At 44.4% G+C, this 19,137-nt stretch overlaps 1 protein-coding gene across 2 annotated transcripts; it reads right to left on the bottom strand.

Annotated features, from left to right (window-relative positions):
• Nucleotides 1–1,018: 1,018 nt before the first annotated feature.
• LOC106568364 (DAB adaptor protein 2) lies at nucleotides 1,019–18,054 on the bottom strand. Of its 2 annotated transcripts, XM_014138648.3 has the most exons (15): nucleotides 17,857–18,054; nucleotides 11,982–12,273; nucleotides 11,592–11,731; nucleotides 8,011–8,109; nucleotides 7,640–7,771; nucleotides 7,474–7,557; nucleotides 7,031–7,057; nucleotides 6,813–6,863; nucleotides 5,390–5,452; nucleotides 3,979–4,599; nucleotides 3,212–3,326; nucleotides 2,247–2,912; nucleotides 1,894–2,093; nucleotides 1,461–1,542; nucleotides 1,019–1,374 (listed from the first exon to the last, which is right to left on the bottom strand). In XM_014138648.3, the coding sequence occupies exons 2-14, from the start codon at nucleotides 12,112–12,114 to the stop codon at nucleotides 1,489–1,491; spliced, it is 2,385 nt and encodes a 794-aa protein (XP_013994123.3). In that variant the 5' UTR covers nucleotides 12,115–12,273; nucleotides 17,857–18,054; the 3' UTR covers nucleotides 1,019–1,374; nucleotides 1,461–1,488. The 2 variants fall into 2 exon arrangements, with proteins under 2 accessions (XP_013994123.3, XP_082816646.1); XM_082960520.1 differs by lacking the exon at nucleotides 3,979–4,599.
• Nucleotides 18,055–19,137: the final 1,083 nt, after the last annotated feature.

Below are 19,137 nucleotides of genomic sequence, written 5' to 3'. Positions count from 1 at the left end.
TATGTCAATATAGGACTAATTTTACTGTGGATTTAGATACTTTTGTACTTTTTTTTCTCCAGCATCGTCACAAGGTCTTTTGCTGTTGTTCTGGGATTGATTTGCACTTTTCGCACCGAAGTACGTTCATCTCTAGGAGACAGAACGCATCTCCTTCCTGAGTGGTATGAATGCTGCGTGGTCCCATGGTGTTTATACTTGCGTACTATTGTTTGTACAGATGAACATGGTACCTTCAGGCATTTGGAAATTGGCCCCAAGGATGAACCAGACTTGTGGTCTACAATTTTTTTTCCCTGAGGTCTTGGCTGATTTCTTTTCATTTTTCCATGATGTCAACATGATTGTAAAGTAGGTTTATCAAAGTCAAATTCACCCCAGTTAATCTTTATCAGGGGGTACTAAACTACAACACAAAAGTACTGTGATTTTAAAATACAAACATTACCAATTTCCATCATCTGTGTTTCTGGCATTTTATTTATTCACATACATAACCCATTTGTATGATCAAAGCGGAATTGGGGGGGGGGGGGGGGGGGGGGGTCATACCATTCCACTCCATTTCCACCATTATTAGGAGCCGTCCTCCTTTCAGCAACCTCCACTGGCTAGGATGGTCGAAAACATTTAGCCAGGTGCTTTACAGTCAGCCCTTATTACTGTATGTGCATCAAATGGCAAAGTATCTATGAGCTGACTAGGAAAGCCAAAGTAAAAATTGCTTGTTTCTAGCCTTTCTCCAGTTTCAGATTTTTTTTGAAGAGCCGACTCCACTCATTTAACTTAAATCATAGGTGGATTAAAACACTGCACCCCACAATCTCTATGAAAACCTATTTGAGTGACCTATACGAAAACACACATGGGATACTAAAACAGGGTTACATTCATGAGTGTAGTCTAGGGATGCAGTAATAACCCCCTTCTGAAACCTAAACATTATTCTACTCAGGGAAATATTATCTAAAACACGATTTTTATAGGCAGACACCCAAAAGACCACACTTAAAAGGAATACATTTTTCAGTGTTTAATATAGAGCATTTCCAGGGCCTTCCCTTCTATCCATCCTTCGCACATTATATCCCTTTTTAAAAATAGTGACTTTATAATAATACATTTTATTTTTTACATTTAATTCAGTGGTACTGAAAAGCTATGCGAGATGGGAACCGAAAAAAAAAAAAAAATACTGATTGGGCAAGACATTAAAGTTAAGGTGTTCTGGGGGGAAATGAGGGGCTATGTAATGGACATCAAGGGGTTAGAAGTTGTAATTGTGTAGGATTGTCTGGCGCTTGTAGTAGCTGGTTCTGAAGACATTTGGTCGTAGAGCGTCGCTGCTTATTCTCTGGACCACTGCAAACCTGACTGGAAGAAGAGAATAAACAGGTTGGTTTAAAGTAATATCTAAATTCAGTCTAAGGTTCAGAATGCGTTATCCGTCGGTCACTCACATGTGGAAGATGATGGGCAGGGTGTCACTCAGGCAAAGGGGTTTCCAAAGGGGTCTCCGAAGGGATCCGAGCCACCAGTGGTCTGGGCAACAGCAGTGTTCCGTCATAAAAAGGGAAAAGATGAAGGTTTTATAGTGATACAAAGCATTACATCACAATCAATTGAACTTTGATAGAACTAATTCCCCTATATGTGTGCTTGCAGGGGCGCAACTTTGGTTTTAGAAGTGTGCGGGACATAAATGTTTATTTTTTAATCCATTCGGATAAACACTCCAAACAGCATACCCGACGCTCGGAGGCGTCCGCATGGTCCTAGAGCACACCATTGCCTCGTTTTGTATCACATTCCAATGAGAAAAAACTGGGGTAAAAAAAAAAGCAATTTCAGTGAAAGTTGCACCCCTGTTTGTATACGAGTGTACATCCATACCGTAGCTAGAAGTGGTGCCCCAAAGGCATTAGGAGTTGCAGCGCCAAATGCGTCATCAAATAGGTTCTGGTTGAGACCTGCTGCTGCTGGAGCAAGGAATGTGGCTGGAGTAGGGGCAAATGCATCCAGGAGCCCTGGCCCAGGGACCACTGCAGGAGATATCATGGGTGCAGAGTGCCGTGGGGCTGGTTTGGGTGGGTCTAGAGAGAGAAGGGGGTAATCAGGTGGATTCAAATTTATGTATACTCATTGGACATTAAATTAATCTTTACTAGGATGATATCTTATCATAAATATGTGGTCATCTCCAAATCAATTGACAGGAATTTAAAATCCTAAATAACTGCCATTACCATTGGCAACAGCTGAAATCCGACTCTGAATTTCAAAGTCGTCATGATCCGCAATTTCCTGGGGCACGCCCACTTTGCTGGAGAAGTACTGGGCAAACACCCCATCCCCATTGGTGCTTGGGGCGGCGGACCCGGGTGCCTGCTCCCCTTTCCTTGCTGGGATGGCTGGAGGCTTGGCAATCTGGAAGTCCTTGAACATGTCCTTCCCACTCTTCTTCTCTTTCTCCCCTCCCAGTGGGTCCAGAGCCGTGAAGGCACTGGGTTCCACCTTAGCTGGGGCCTCCTTTACTGGCGGCCGGGGTGGGGGCCTTGGTGGACCCTGCGGCATACCCTGTGGAGGGCCTCCCATCATGTTGTAAGGCCCGTGCTGGAAGGGGTTAGCCATAGGAGGCTGGCCCCAGCCTGCTGCACCCATGGGCCCTGCAGGTGCAGGCTGTCCCCAAGCCTGGGTGACTGGCGGGGCCCCATAAGGGGATGGCGCCTGCTGGCCCCAGGGGGCAGGAGGTATGGGCAGGGCACCGAAGGCAGATGGCTGGGGGAAGGTGGGCTGGGGGTTGGGGAGTGTGACCCCTCCTGGCATGGTGAACATGGAAGAGGCTGGGGCTCCCCATGGTGATGGGGCGGTCTGAGGGATGGTGACTGAAGGGGGACCCAACTGCAACGCTCCTGGAGGGGAGAGCAAGAACAGAGAGGAGGGTGATGTATTTAGGTTTGGGTACAGTAGGTAGCCTACTGGCTGCAAATCAACAGAATCTAACACACTAGCTAGTATGCACACTACTGAGCTGAGTCCAGCTGAGCCATGCTGTATGGCCTACTGCTCTAGCCTGATTACACATGAAACATAGTTGCTGGAGCCACACAGCTACGGATGCAGATTTTACTACTTTAGAGAACTAATATGCATCAACACTGCATGGGTAGCATCATTGACTAATTCGACCCAATGGTAACACTAGTCTTACCCAGAGCTGCCATGGAGGAGGTGGTGGGACTGAAGAGGTCATCTGAGGCAGACGAGCTGTCAGGCTGACTGAGAGCAGCAAACATGTCAGCCCCAAACAGGTCGTCAGCAGGACACTGGCAGTGAAATGTCCGATTATTCAACCAAATTTACCACAGGAATAGTGAACAATGATTTACTGGCCCTCAATTAATTGTCAGAGAACTGTGGTAAGCACAAAATTAATGACAATGTTTATTGTATGGATGAAAACTAAGTGATATACTGTATTCACAGTTATATGATAATTAAAAACAATTATTTCTAACAATACTCAGACAAATACCAACACTTACCTCCACACCTCACTGAAGCATGAACGTTAGGACAAGGAACATATGAATAGACAGCAAACAGGAGACATATGCAGTGTTTACAGTCGAGCAGAGAGGTTGTTAAACTTCCCTGGGACACGCAAGTTAGAGAAGCCATGGGAGCACCACCATGCAGTTAGCTACGTTAGAAACCCATACCAGTTCTATCTGCATCCCAGAGACAAATCCAACACACCACCAACCCTAATATACTTCTACAAAAACCATGTTGGTAGATACAAAACCCAGTGCAACGCAACCTGTTGCCCTTGAGGAATAGAGTATAGTGGTATGGTATCCCAGTGCTGTAAAAAAGGATTGTTAGAAAACCAATCATGGTTTGGGGAGGTGGTGTGCAGACAGAGACTCATTCTCAGACATGCAGCAACATCAGAGCTTCATTATGGAGCTTCACCTTGGCACTCCTCCGACCTCGTCCAGTCTTAGTGTTCTGTGGAGGGAGGCTTATCACTACCGAACTGTCCTTGCCATGACCCATGGGTGCGTTTTTTTGGGGATTGAACAGCACACCGTTACAGAGGGGCGGGATTTTCCCAGATATGTCGAGAAAGGGGTTCTGTGGAGAGGCCACAGGTCCCAAAGCGTTCTGGATTAGAACAGGGACCTGGCACTCTGACATAACACCACCTAGTGGCCACTGGCAATTACTGAGAGCCAGGATCATGTCCTTATTGGACAACCCGTTCAACTGCTGACCAAAGTGGTCAGAGTCTCCATTAAGACCATTGCAGTTCATGATTGGCCTGCCCAAGATGTGAACAGAGCTCTCTTGGCTGTGATTGGTGGAGGGTGCTGAGATCAGAGAATTGGGGGGTGCTGATTGGGCAAGGGGGTCGTCGCTGAAAGGGTCAGAGTCTGGGGTTGGAAAGAAGCCAAACGCGGAGGAGAAGGGGTTCTCTGTTTGGGGGGTGCCCCAAAGGTTAGTGGCGTAGGAAGTGAAGGGATTTCCTTTTATACAGTTCTGATTGCTGTCAACCTCAGCAGACAGATCCAGCAATAGAATATCATTAGTCTCCTGGTTATCAAGAGGAGAAAGAGATAAAAATCAGTTATGCTGAAAAAGAGAAGCAACTGTTAACATAGCTAAATGAATCACATAATGACATGACAGTTAATGATTGTTGACGACAGACCAATAAACATTTCAACAGGAATCAGAAACTCAACTCTAGGAATGTGCTTTGTGATGGCAGTAGGCTAGCTTTTGTGTCCGTCTGATGATTTAACATGCTGACATTTGAGATATATCCAGGATTTTACCTTTGGAATACAAACTACTTCAAGACAAACATCCAGATTACAGACCTTTACAGAGTTGAGTTTGAGAGCCCTGTATGACATGTGGGATGATATGATTGGTGGAAAATGAGGGTGAAGTTTTGGGGCAAGAGCCTTAGACACTGCTGCAACGCAGAACAAAACACACATCTTTGACAACTGGCAAGACTGCGCTAGTGAGAACCTTTACCAGAGATTGAGTTGTCAAAGCCACCCAATTATAAAGATCCTTGTTAGGAATAAGAAGAACAGGCAAAAAGCCGCCGATCTTCAAAAATATAATAGAAGCAAAGTTATATGTTGTCCGTACCGTCCTAAAATGTAATGACAAATGTTTGAGCATACCAACCCCCAACCACTGCATTATTATACCCATTTCTAAAGTGTATGTGTTATGAACATTTCCCCAGTGCCATCATTTGGTCTCCTTATGAACACAGAATGAAATGTTTCCAGAAAACGAGGGGTTCTATATTATGTGTGCGCACATCAAGTGAGCCTCACCCTACAGCAACAGGCAAACTTACTGTAGGAGAATGGATGTCTGGAGGGGTGGACATGTCTCCAAACAGATCCAGCTGCTGCACCTCCTGAACAACACACACAAATATCTAGTATCAGCATCATAAAGATCTATCCAGCATCATCATAAAGATATTTTTTTTATTGAACCTTTAACTGGGCAAGTCAGTTAAGAACAAAGTCTTATTTACAATGACGGCCTGCCTTTCAGGTTTCTCCAGAGACGTTCGATTGGGTTCAAATCCAGGCTATGGCTGGGCCCCTCAAGGCCATTCAGAGACTTGTCCTAAAGCCACTCCTGCGTTGTCTTGGCTGTGTGCTTAGGGTCGTTGTCCTGTTGGAAGGTGAACCGTCACCCCAGTCTGAGGTCCTGAGCAGGTTGTCATCAAGGATCTGTACTTCGCTCTTTTAATCTTTGCCTCGATCCTGACTACTCCCCGCCTCTGAAAAACATGCCCACAGCATGATGCTGCCACCACCGTGCTTCATCGTAGGGATGGTGCCTCGTTTCCTCCAGACATGACGCTTGACATTCAGGCCAAAGAGTTCAATCTTTGTTTCATCAGACCACAGAATCTTGTTTCTTATCTTGTCCTTCTGGAAGGTTCTCCCATCTCCATAGAGGAACTCTAGAGCTCGGTCAGTGACCATTAGGTTCTTTGTCACCGCCCTGACCAAGGCCCTTCTCCCCCGATTGCTCAGTTTGGCCGGGCGGCCAGCTCTAGGAAGAGTCTTGGTGGTTCCAAACACCTTCCATTTAACATTGACGGAGGCCACTGTGTTCTTGGGGACCATCAATGCTGCAGACATTTTTTGGGTACCCTTCCCCAGATCTGTGCCTCAACACAATCCTATTCCTTCAACCTCATGGCTTGGTTTTTGCTCTGACATGCATGGTCAACTGTGGGACCTTATATAGACATGCATGTGCTTTTTTTCAAATCATGTCCAATCAATTGAATTTACCACAGGTGGATTCCAATGAAGTTGTAGAAACATCTGAAGGATGATCAATGGAAACAGGATGCACCCGAGCTCAATTTCCAGTCTCATAGCAAAGGGTCTGAATACTATCATAAATAAAAAAACATCTTATTTGTAAACATTCCTAAAAACCTGTTTTTACTTTCTCATTATGGGGTATTGTGTGTAGATTGCTGAGGATTTTATATATATATATATATAAAATTAAATAGATTTTAGAGTAAGGCTGTAATGTAACAAAATGTGGAAAAAGTCAAGGTTTCTGAACACTTTTTGAAGGCACTGTATATCCAGTATCATCAAGATATATCCAGTGCCATCATAAAGAAAGAGATGTAACAAAATAGTCTTGATCAACACAACACCACATAATGTCTACTAGTAGACAGGTGGTCCTGGAGAATGCTCTTTTGCATGTATGATTCCATGATCTGAAACACTTACTTTGGCAGTGCCTGCCTGGCCATCGTTACTGAGCAAGGTGTTGCCACCATTCTATAATTGAGAAACAACAATTAAGGGTCAAGTATGCACTACTACAGCCTACATCTCAGATCAAGCTTATATTAAAATCAACTTACACAGGTGATTAAAAAAAGCAAAAGGAAAACTTCTAACCACAAATAGGTGCTAAGGGGCATGACAAATACACAGGCACTTACCTCAACTGTTGCGTTATTGCGCTGATCCTGAACAGATGGAAGAGGGAAAAACAAGGTGATTCCATTGGAGGAATGTCATATGTTCTCCATTTACTTATTGGATGAGATGTGATATTTTTGTGCCATAACGAGTCATCTCATTGCAATACAAAGAAAGCATGGTTTGTGGTGCAGGACTGTAAATACAGCACTAGGGGACAGTGTCAACCTCAACTTCAGTCACATGACCTCCATCCAGTCAGCAAACCCAAAACGCTACCTCCCCAAAAACAATACTTGAAATAAATAAATAAATAGTCATGTTCAGTAGGGAGAAAAAAAAAACATTTTGAAACTGAAGCAGGGAAGAACTATTAGCACATAGGACAGTGTTTTCTGTTGCAAAATGTTTAGCTACGGTGTGTCCTACTGAACACAACCCGGATCCCACCATAGTAACTTACCTTCTGTGAGGCCTCAGACTCCTTCTTCTTCATGTTGAAGATGACCTGGAACAGATCCTTCAAGTCAATGACCAGGGGCTCTGCCTATATGGAGAGGAGATTAATGGAAAAACAGTCAATAGATTCAATCAAAGACTTTCAGTCTGTCTGTCCCTGTGTGTGTTACCTGCTGGCCAGTCTTTATGGCGAAGAACTGGTGCTGTCCCTCGGCCCCACACACATAACCAAAGGCCCTGTTATCTGTTACGTCTCTGGCGATGAACGAGATCTTATTCACTATGTGCTCATGTTCTATTACCTGAGAGGGAGGAAATGAAAAACAGCTTTAAAAAAAAAAGTGTAGTCTTCATTAGCATAATATAACTATGAACTGAGGCCTACATGGCATCTACTCTTGACCGAGATCATGTCCTGTGTTCATATTATTCTGAAAATGTGCTCCCTCTATGATGTCTACAATAGATCATTCCATTTGTAGGTCGGTACTCCCCAGCCACTGAGACAAGGTTTAGAAAGCCACAGAAGAGTTGTTCTCACCCCTGTTTTCTCATCAATGATCTTGATGCCTGACATGGATATGTTGACCCAGATCCTCTGCTTGTGTTTGCCCTGTGACCGAGAGGCTATTGCCATGCCCTGCAAAGAAACAATGACCACCATGCAAAGAACAGAGTTACATAAACACCAGACACACACAAAAAAAAAAAGTGACATGCTAACAAAGACCAGGGAGGTTTTTCAATGTCTCGCAAAGAACGGCACCGATTGGTAGATGGGTAAAAAAAAAGAAGCAGATATTAAATAAGCCTATTGAGCATGGTGATGTTAATTACACTAGGATGGCGTATCAAAACACCCAGTCACTACGAAGATACACTGCATTCAGAAAGTTCAGACCCCTTCCGTTTTGTTACAGCCTTATTCTAAAATGGATGAAATAAAAATAAATAAAAAACTCCTCAGCACACAATACCCCATAACGACAAAGCAAAAATATATGCATTTTATAAAAAAATAAAAATACCTTAAGTGTTCAGAACCTTTGCTATGAGACATGAAATTAAGCTCAGGTGCATCTGGTTTCCATTGATGATCCTTCAGATGTTTCTACAACTTGGTGTTCACCTGTGCTAAATTCAATTGATTGGACATGATTTGGAAAAGGCCCACATCTGTCGATAAGGTCCCACAGTTGACAATGCATGTCAGAGCAATAACGAGCCAAGGAATTGTCTGTAGAGCTCCGAGACAAGATTGTGTCGAGGTACAGATCTGGGGAAGGGTACCAAAACATTTCTGCAGCATTGAAGATCCAAGAACACAGTGGCCTCCTTCATTCTTAAAAGGAAGAAGTTTGGAATCACCAAGACTTTTCCTAGAGCTGGCCACCCGGCCAAATTTAGCAATCGGGAGAGAAGGGCCTTGGTCAGGGAGGTGTCCAAGAACCTGATGGTTCAGATCTCCTCTGTGGCGATGGGAGAACCTTCCAGAAGGACAACCATCTCTGCAGCACTCCACCAATCAGGCCTTTATGGTAGAGTGGACAGACAGCAGCCACTCCTCAGTATAAAGGAACATGACAGCCTGCTTGGAGTTTGCCAAAAGGGACCTAAAGGACTCTCATACCATGAGAAACAAGATTCTCTGGTCTGATGAAACCAAGATTGAACCTTTTGGCCTGAATGCCAAGTGTCACATCTGGAGGAAATCTGGCACCATCCCTACGATGAAGCATGGTGGTGGCAGGATCATGCTGTAGGGATGTTTTTCAGCCACAGGGACTGGGAGAATAGTCAGGAACGAGAGAAAGATGAACAGAGCAAAGTACAGAGAGATCCTTGATGAAAACCTGCTCCAGAGCGCTCAGTACCGCCGACTGGGGTGACGGTTCCCCTTCCAACAGGACAACGACCCCAAGCACACAGCCAAGACAATGCAGGAGTGACTTCGGGATAAGTCTCTGAATGTCCTTGAGTGGCCCAGCCAGAGCCCGGACTTGAACATCTCTGGAAAGACCTGAAAATAGCTGTGCAGCGGCGGTCCCATCCAACCTGATAGAACTTGAGAGGATCGGCAGAGAAGAATGGGAGAAACTCCCCAAATACAGGTGTGCCAAGCTTGTAGCGTCATACCTTAGAAGACTCGAGGCTGTAATCGCTGCCAAAAGTACTTCACAGTATTGAGTAAAGGATCTGAATACATATGTAAATGTAATTTCTAAACCTGTTTTTGCTTTGTCATTATGGGGTATTCTGTAGATTGATGAGAGAAAAAACGATTTAATCAATTTTAGAATAAGGCTGTAACGTGACAAAAAATGTAAAAGGTCAAGGGGTCTGAATACTTTCCAATGCACTGTACAGGAGTCTTAACTCCGTTGCTGGAGAGGAAGGAAACCACTCAGAGATTTCACCATGAAGACAATGGTGACTTTAAAACAGTTAGAGTTTAATGGCTGTGATAGGAGAAAACTGAGGATGGCATCAACATTGTAGTTACTCCACAATACTAACCTAAATAACAGAGTGAAAAGAAGGAAGCCTGTACAAAATGAGAATATTCCAAAACATGCATCCTGTTACAACAAGGCACTAAAGTAATGCTGCAAAAAAAGGTCAAAGCAATTAACTTTTTGTCCTGAATGCAAAGTGTTATGCTTGGGGCAAATCCAATACAATGGGAAAAACTCCCCAAATACAGGTGTGCCAAGCTTTTAGAGTCATACCCAAGAAGATTACTCAGTACTACCCTCCATATTTTTAAGCATAGGCGTGGCTGTGTCATGTTATGGGTATGCTTGTAATTGTAAAAGGACAGAGGCGTTTAAGATAAAACAAACAATGGAGCTAAGCACAAGCAAAATCCTAGAGGAAAACATGGTTCAGTCTCCTTTCCACCAGACATGGGGAGATGAATTCACCTTTCAGTAGGACAATAACCTAAAACAAGGCAAAATCTACACTGGAGTTGCTTACCAAGAACACCGTGAATGTTCCTGAGTAGCCGAGTTATAGTTTTGACTTAACATTTTGAACAGCATAAATGGGGCAAATGTTGCACAATCCAGGTGTGGAAAGCTTAGACTTACCCAGAGGACTCACAGCTGTAATTGCTGCCAAAGGTGATTGTATTGTATGATGTATTGACTCCAGGGTATGAATACTTATACAAATGAGATGTTTCTGTATTTCATTTTCAAAGACTTCCTAAAACATGTTTTCACTTTGTCATTACAGGTAGTATTTAGGTAAGTGAGGAAGGAAGGCAAGTTTATTAGGTACACTACCCCTTTCACGAAAACGGTTTGCTCCTACAGACAGTCACATAACCTTGGCTTGCTATAACAGCACTGTTTGATTGAATGTTCGAATGGGAAAATGAGTGACAAAAGCGACTGAGCGTGGCATGATCGGTGGTGCCAGGCGCGCCGGTTTCACTATCTCAGAAACGGCCAGCCTTTTGGGCTTTTCACACACTACAGTGTCTAGGGTTTACGGAGAATGATACGACAAACAAAAAACATCCAGTCAGTGGAAGTCCTGTGGCCGAAAACAGCTCGTTGATGAGGTCGAAGGAGGTGGGCCCACAAACTCAGCTCAGCTAACAGGTGGGCCCACAAACTCAGCTTGGTACAACAGTGGTGTGCAGAAGGGCATCTCGGAACGCACAACTCATCGATCCTTGTCACAGACAGGCTATTGCAGCAGAAGACCACACCGGGTTCCACTCCTATCAGCTAAAAACAAGAAGCGGCTTCAGTGGCCACGCAATCACCAACACTGGACAATTGAAGAGTGGAAAAACATCACTTGGTCAGATGAATCCTGATTCCTGTTGCGTCATGCCAATGGCAGAGTCAGGATTTGGCATAAGCAGCCCTGGCTCCATCCTGCCTGGTGTCAACGGTACAGGCAGGTGGTATTGGAATGATGAGGGAATGGTTTCCTGGAACGTTAGGTCCCGGTGATACTGTTTCCATGCCCCAAAGAATTCAGACTGTTCTGGAGACAAACAGTGGTCCAACCTGGCACTAGATGGGTATAGCTAATAAACTGACCACTGAGTGTAGATGCATAACAGTAAGTACACTGTAGCGGTTACATCATGATATGTGGTACCTTGAGTTTCATCATGGAGTCCTGGCTCATCTTGTCCCCTCGGGCCTCTGGGACATCATCGATGCCAATCAGTTTGGCCCTGTACCTCACACCATCACCCTGGAACCGGGACAGCAGGTACTCATCAGTCTTCTCTGGAGCTGGACAGAGGTATGAAAGAAGGATATTAAATTGATTGATTTTCACTGTCTATCCGGTTGAGCATGCCCTCTAATTCTTCTGTATTTATTTCATGACATAGCCTCAACCACCACACCACAAGACGCATGGAAATCAAAATATGCCAAGTCAAAATAGGTCAAGTCGGAGATCACAGAAAAAGGCTGTTCAGCCCTTAACACCAAATCCCTCACATGTGAGGAGAGAGGGAGTGGCCCTTACATACAATACCTTTCTTCTTCTCTTTCTTGAAGGGGGTCTTGGCTGGTGCTGTGGAAGGGGTGGTGGGGATGCTTGTGGGGGAGGGCGTGCTGGAGGGGTCGGCTGGGACCACAGGTGCACTGCTCTCCACTTCCGTAGACATGGTGGGTTGGGGGGCCAGCCTTATGGGAGTTGGGACAGGCAGACAGAACGGGGGGGCGTAAACCTGATGAGGCGGCAGCTCCGGTCGCTCCTCGTTCAGGCAGGGGGTGGGGTTAACTCAGCAAAGAGGTTCAGCACTCGCATATGCTCAGTTATGTGCCTGAAGGAGGGCGAGAGGAAGGCGTGTGACAAATATAATGCAATGACACGCTGATGTTAAGCTTTCAGAAAAATTAAAAAAGTGAAATACAAAAACATTTCTGGTCATAAAAGCAGAATGATAACAGAAGACATTACAGCTCTAAACATTTTAAAGACCAACAGCTTTCGCTGGCTTGTGCTACCTGAAAATTGGCCCTTACGGGTTTTGTGAGCATCATAAAAAGTAATATCACTTTAATGATCAACAACCAAGAGTCATGACCCCAGTACCTACTAGCCACGCACAGGAGCACACACCATTTTGACCCGTGTTGTAGCCTTGCTGTGAACCGTGTGCTTTATGTAGCGACGGCTGATCGCAGGTAATGGGACTGCCATTGAATTCAGTGGGATCTTTAATTAATATTGAGTGTGTGTGGGAGAGAGAGAAAGGAACACCTGGAGGGCATCAGAAAGAGTTGTGCAACTGGCCACACACACACTTCCTGTTTCAAACTGTGCGTCCCGTCAGTCAGATTCCCACAGTCACAGGGGTCCTGTCCAGAACACCACCAGTCCAAGTCGAGCATAGGCAAGAGGCTGGGTGTTTAAAAGCTGACTAAGCCACGACTCACTCTGGCAGAGCAAAGATTAGGAGCGACCAAAGGTTGAGCTATTAAAAGTTAATCTTACGCTAGCTGGTTGGTGTTAAAACTGACAGATCCCATGATGACCATGTGCTCCAGTTAGCTCTTAATAACACACACCTAAGGACAACATGACAGTACAGCTTGCAATTCTCCCTCAGCAACTGCAGTGCAACCCTATAAAACCTCAGATGGGAATCATCATGATAGACCAACATGCAAACAACTTGACAATGTCACCGAACATACAAAACATTAAGAAGACCTACTCTTTCCTTGACAGACTGACCAGGTGAAAGCTATGATCCCTTAGAGGTCACTTGTTAAATACACTTCAAAAATCAGTGTAGATTTTTTTTATTTCACCTTTATGTAGGCAACTTGAGAACAAGTTCTCATTTACAATTGCGACCTGGCCAAGAAAGCAAAGCAGTTCGACACATACAACAACAGAGTTACACATGGAGTAAAACAAACATACAGTCAATAATACAGTAGAAAAAATAATTCTATATACAATGTGAGCAAATGAGGTGAGATAAGGGAGGTAAACGCAAAAAAGGCCATGGTGGCAAAGTACATAAAATATAGCAAGTAAAACACTGGAATGGAAGATTTGCAGTGGAAGAAATTTCAAAGTAGAAATAATGGGGTGCAAAAGAGCAAAATAAATAAAGTAGGGGAAGAGGTAGTTGTTTGGGCTAAATGATAGATGGGCTATGTACAGGTGCAGTAATCTGTGAGCTGCTCTGACAGCTGGTGTTTAAAGCTAGTGAGGGAGATAAGTGTTTCCAGTTTCAGAGATTTTTGTAGTTCGTTCCAGTCATTGGCAGCAGAGAACTGGAAGGATAGGCGGCCGAAGGAGGAATTGGCTTTGGGGGTGACCAGTGAGATATACCTGCTGGAGCGCGTGCTACAGGTGGGTGCTGCTTTGGTGACCAGCGAGCTGAGATAAGGGGGGACTTTACCTAGCAGGGTCTTGTAGATGACCTGGAGCCAGCGGGTTTGGCGATGAGTATGAAGCGAGGACCAGCCAACGAGAGCGTACAGGTCGCAGTGGTGGGTAGTACATGGGGCTTTGGTGACAAAACGGATGGCACTGTGATAGACTGCATCCAATTTATTGAGTAGGGTATTGGAGGCTATTTTGTAAATGATGTCGCCGAAGATCGGTAGAATGGTCAGTTTTACGAGGGTATGTTTGGCAGCATGAGTGAAGGATGCTTTGTTGCGAAATAGGAAGCCAATTCTAGATTTAACTTTGGATTGAGATGTTTGATGTGATGTGGAAGGAGAGTTTACAGTCTAACCAGACACCTAGGTATTTGTAGTTGTCCACATATTTTAAGTCAGAACCGTCCAGAGTAGTGATGCTAGACGGGCAGGCAGGTGCAGGCAGCGATTGATTGAAGAGCATGCATTTAGTTTTACTTGTATTTAAGAGCAGTTGGAGGCCACGGAAGGAGAGTTGTATGGCATTGAAGCTCGTCTGGAGGGTTGTTAACACAGTGTCCAAAGAAGGGCCAGAAGTATACAGAATGGTGTCGTCTGCATAGAGGTGGATCAGAGACTCACCAGCAGCAAGAGCGACATCATTGATGTGTACAGAGAAGAGTCGGCCCAAGAATTGAACCCTGTGGCACCCCCATAGAGACTGCCAGAGGTCCGGACAACTGGCCCTCCGATTTGACACACTGAACCCTATCAGAGAAGTAGTTGGTGAACCAGGCGAGGCAATCATTTGAGAAACCAAGTCTATTGATTCTGCCGATGAGGATGTGGTGATTGACAGAGTCGAAAGCCTTGGCCAGGTCAATGAATACGGCTGCACAGTATGGTTTCTTATCGATGGCGGTTAAGATACCATTTAGGACCTTGAGCGTGGCTGAGGTGCACCCATGACCAGCTCTGAAACCAGATTGCATAGCGGAGAAGGTGCAGTGGGATTCGAAATGTTCGGTGATCTTTTTGTTGACTTGGCTTTTGAAGACCTTAGAAAGGCAGGGTAGGATAGATATAGGTCTGTAGCAGTTTGGGTCAAGAGTGTGTCCCCCTTTGAAGAGGGGGATGACCGCAGCTGCTTTCCAATCTTTGGGAATGTCAGACAACACGAAAGAGGTTGAACAGGCAAGTAATAGGGGTTGCAACAATTTCGGCAGATCATTTTAGAAAGAAAGGGTCCAGATTGTCTAGCCCGGCTGATTTGTAGGGGTCCAAATTTTGCAGCTCTTTCAGAACATCAGCTGACTGGATTTTGGAGAAGGAGAAATGCGGAAGGCTTGAGCGAGTTGCTGTGGGGGGTGCAGTGCTGTTGACCGAGGTAGGGGTAGCCAGGTGGAAAGCATGGTAGATGAAGGGGAGGAGACAGGTTAAAGAAGGATTTTTAAGCCTTGAGACAATTGAGACATGGATTGTGTATGTGTGTCAGAGGGTGAATGGGCAAGACAAAATATTTAAATGCCTTTGAATAAAAGGTTATGGTTGTATGTGCCAGGCACACCAGTTTGTGTCAAAGACAGCAACGCTGCTGGGTTTTTCACACGCAACAGTTTCCCGTGTGTATCAAGAATGGTCCACCACCCAACTGACAACTGTGGGAAGCATTGGAGTTAACATGGGCCAGCATCCCTGTGGAACGCTTTCGACACCTTGTAGAGTCCATGCCTCGACGAATTGAGGCCAAATATTAGGAAGTTGTTCCTAATGTTTGGTATACTCAGTGCATGTCTAATCTCCAGGCTGGCTAAACTCTTTCAACAAACGTCATCACAACTCTGGAATAGGGAGACATGCAAGGCCAAGAACCTCCTGTTTGACACAGCTCAAGTTGAATTCCCTCCCCTTTACATAGATGCCTCTTGTAGTCCTTTCTCTCCCTCCCTCTGTGCCAGTCTGGGGGGGTTACTCATAAAAACAACAGTCCATTTCCTGAAAACAAGTAGAAAGCTGACAGTCTAGAGGCACTTTTAAAACCCAAAGCACAGTCAGTGACTGCTGAAGAGTAGCTAACATTAACCCAAATCTCATCAAGTAAAGTCCATTCTGAGCTCTAGCCTGACGACATTAAAACTACAATGATAAAGACTGGAGGCTGTCAAAAAAAACTGTTTAAACTTCCACTATGAGAAGTATGCAGCTCTTCTAAAGCCATTTGATTTTCAAAGTCAGATGAAATGCTTTCTAGAGCTACCATGTTCAGTCTACAACAGCAGCGTCCAGAAGTGTTTTTCGGTCATGACATGATAGCTGATGCATTCAGAGACAGCAGGGTTTGATTGAGTCCCCCACTTAAAGACTTATGTAACCTCTGGTACCATCTGTCACTGAGTGCAAGTTTTCTTATTCATTACATGTGTGTTTAGTGGGCCTCTAGCACAGAGAAGAATATTAAGCCTAGGTTCCAAGTAAACTAGGAGTTATATACCATGCAGCAGTAAGGGATACACTACCAATCACATCCCAGATCGCACCTCATGACTGATTGGTTCATCTGTGGTTCACATCACACCACACTGACTGTTACCAAGATTTTTTTCAGCAGTGGCAAAGTTAGCGTGGTGACGTGATGGGGGTGTGGCCAATGGCACAGTCCTACATTTTTAGAGGCAATCCTCTTGGCCAGAGACAATGTTGCCGTTTTAAAGCCAATTTCCTGCGATTCTGCAAATTTTGGCAAGGGTCGGAGAGAAATGTACAGTTCTAAAGCTAGTTTCCTGCAATTCTACACATTTTGCCATGGGGCTGAGAATATTGCCGTTTTAAAGCTAATTTCCTGCAATTCTACACATACCGTCGCTTATGCTGCGTTCTTATGCTATCCGAGGGACTCAAACATTATAAATTCTTCAACAAAAACTATAATAAATACAAAATGTATTAGACAGGACGACCTGACGCTGCTAAATGAATATAGGGGAAACACTGGGGTTTCTGTGTGTGTGACAAGTCAAAGGACCTCCAGTAATGGGTGAGAAGAGGACAATTTGGGATACTGTCAGACAGGAAGGTTGAAGACTAAAATAACTTAGGGGTGGTGACATGACCCACATGATCTTAGCTGGTCTATAACTACCATGGAGTGACAGTCCAGGTAACTTTGCCCCAGATAAGTGGTGTGTCAGCAACGATAGAAATACGTCACAGTGTCAGCATGTTAACTAACCTGGCTGACACACTGCATGAAAAACCTGCCCCCAGGCATTTCCACAGCTTTAGAAGTGAGAGAAGGACCAGACACATAACAAATAGCTATAAGGCATTTGAATGCTGCTAGGGGATCAACATGAACATTGGCCATCTTTCCCAAATGCAGAGACTGAATCCATAGTGTTTTTTTACTAAGTCAGCAGAATTGCTGGAGAGAGAGAGAGAAAGAGATTCAGCACATCTGGAGGAGATCATGGGATTAATCACAGACTTAATAGGATGGTGAAATACACTACAGCCTATAGGCCCACTGTGGGTACAGACAGTGGCCTGGACTACAGACAAAACCGTCTACTAGGGATAAAGGCAGCTATTTGTATTGTGTTTTATAAACTCAAAGATGCAGTCATGAATAGCAGTAGACTATAGGAAGGACATGAATACATCTGGTTGCGCAATAGGACAATTATTAACCATGATGGATAAACATCCAAGGTGACCAAAATATGATTTCAACGTCGTTTTAGCCTTACATTCAACAAGAAAGACAACCATGCGATCCGTTATTCAGCCGAAGTACATTTTCGGCAAGATAAATAGCGACCTCCCACAATTACCAGTGACGTGCGCACAGCTGGAACTAATGGAAAAACCAGAGGTCTTCTTGAGTTTGTTTGATTCAGCATGTAAAACATGTCAAATATCATCCCAAATGTATAATTTCATATAGGACTCCGTGACAAGACAACACAAATAGCGTTCCCTGCCTGGTGAATTTGTGGCTGCGAAAGAATGTGCCTGTCACGTACCGTTAACAAGCGCTCCAGACAGAATTCTTCATATTCGAGGTTTGTCTTCCAGCGTTCTGAATGTCATGCGAATACTACCTTCCCCGTCGACACGTCTCCTGTCCGCTATGAGGGTTAAATCAAACGCAGCTTTTCAGAGACGTGTTGAAATCAGATGTTACCGCTGAGATGTGCCCCAGAACGCGCCGCTATGCAGTGAATTGGCTACTCCCCCACCGCAGCGGGATCATGCAACCTCCCAATTTAACCCCTTGCACGCCAGAACGTCAGGAGCCCCCAAATCTACACCAACCAATGATGAGACCAATATGATGATTGACATGAAACCATTATTTTATTCTTACACCACATCGCAACAAGAGATGCATACTACAAAGCAGAATCAATGAATTAGCCTGCTAACTTGTCTAAATATTTCGAAATAACTTTACATTTCTCAGAAAAATTAGCTTGAAATGGGAATGGTCTAATTGAGTCAACAACCAAAAACACATATCTAAGTTTAGCTTTCCTAATGAACCAGAAAATCTAGCTATTTCTGTCTGTTCATCAAAGTTAGCTGGCTAACTCATTAAACATACTTTGTACTAGTATACCCCTCTGATGTTGCCTTTAGTTTTATGCAAATCAATGTAACTGCTCTCTAAATGTACATTCTAATATTTGGGCCATACTACTCGGGATCTGTGTAGCCTAAGCCTATAAGAACATATGAGATATTTTCTGATGTTTTGCAGATTAAAACATATAATACTTTCCCACTGCACTGCCACAGGTTTGTTTGACCCAAATTTAGTAGGCATGTTAGGCCAAAGACAAATATTTGAAATGCAATTTCCATTAAGGGACACTATTTCAGTAAGACATGTTGCATAGGGCATCATTTTGTCAGAACCTCCTTCAGAGAAAAAGGAAGAGTAGGATATCAGTTAATTTTGTTTAACCTTACGTTTCTATTGTTCACACTGGGCATGATGACAGTAGAATGGAAAGTGGTTGTTGAAGTAGGGTTTCACAGCCGCCACAGTGTGTGTGTATGCATGTGTGTGTGCGTGTGTGTGTGCGCGCGTGTGTGTGTGTGCGTGTGTGTGTGTGTGTGTGCGTGTGTGTGTGTGTGCGTGCATGGAATGTGTGTGTGTGTGTGTGTGTGTGTGTGTGTGTGTGTGTGTGTGTGTGTGTGTGTGTGTGTGTGTGTGTGTGTGTCTGTGCGTGCGTGAGTGCATGTATGTGTCCGTGTGTGTGATTCCAGACTAGCCTTAGGAGACAGAGCAGGGGAGAGAA

The sequence above is a fragment of the Salmo salar genome, chromosome 13 (assembly GCF_965601325.2).
Source record: "Salmo salar chromosome 13, fSalSal1, whole genome shotgun sequence".
NCBI classification, from domain to species: Eukaryota; Metazoa; Chordata; class Actinopteri; order Salmoniformes; family Salmonidae; genus Salmo; species Salmo salar.
The sequence above is the reverse complement of the archived record's forward strand: the minus strand, read 5'-3'. Positions and strand labels throughout refer to the sequence as shown.

Coding starts and splice junctions, on each gene's coding strand:
- LOC106568364 (XM_014138648.3), bottom strand. CDS start 12,114: ATGTCTACGGAAGTGGAGAGCAGTGCACCTGTGGTCCCAGCCGACCCC. Junction 8,110..11,591: donor ACTCCATGATGAAACTCAAG/GTACCACATATC, acceptor GTTTCTTTGCAG/GGCATGGCAATAGCCTCTCG. Junction 6,864..7,030: donor GCAATAACGCAACAGTTGAG/GTAAGTGCCTGT, acceptor TCTCAATTATAG/AATGGTGGCAACACCTTGCT.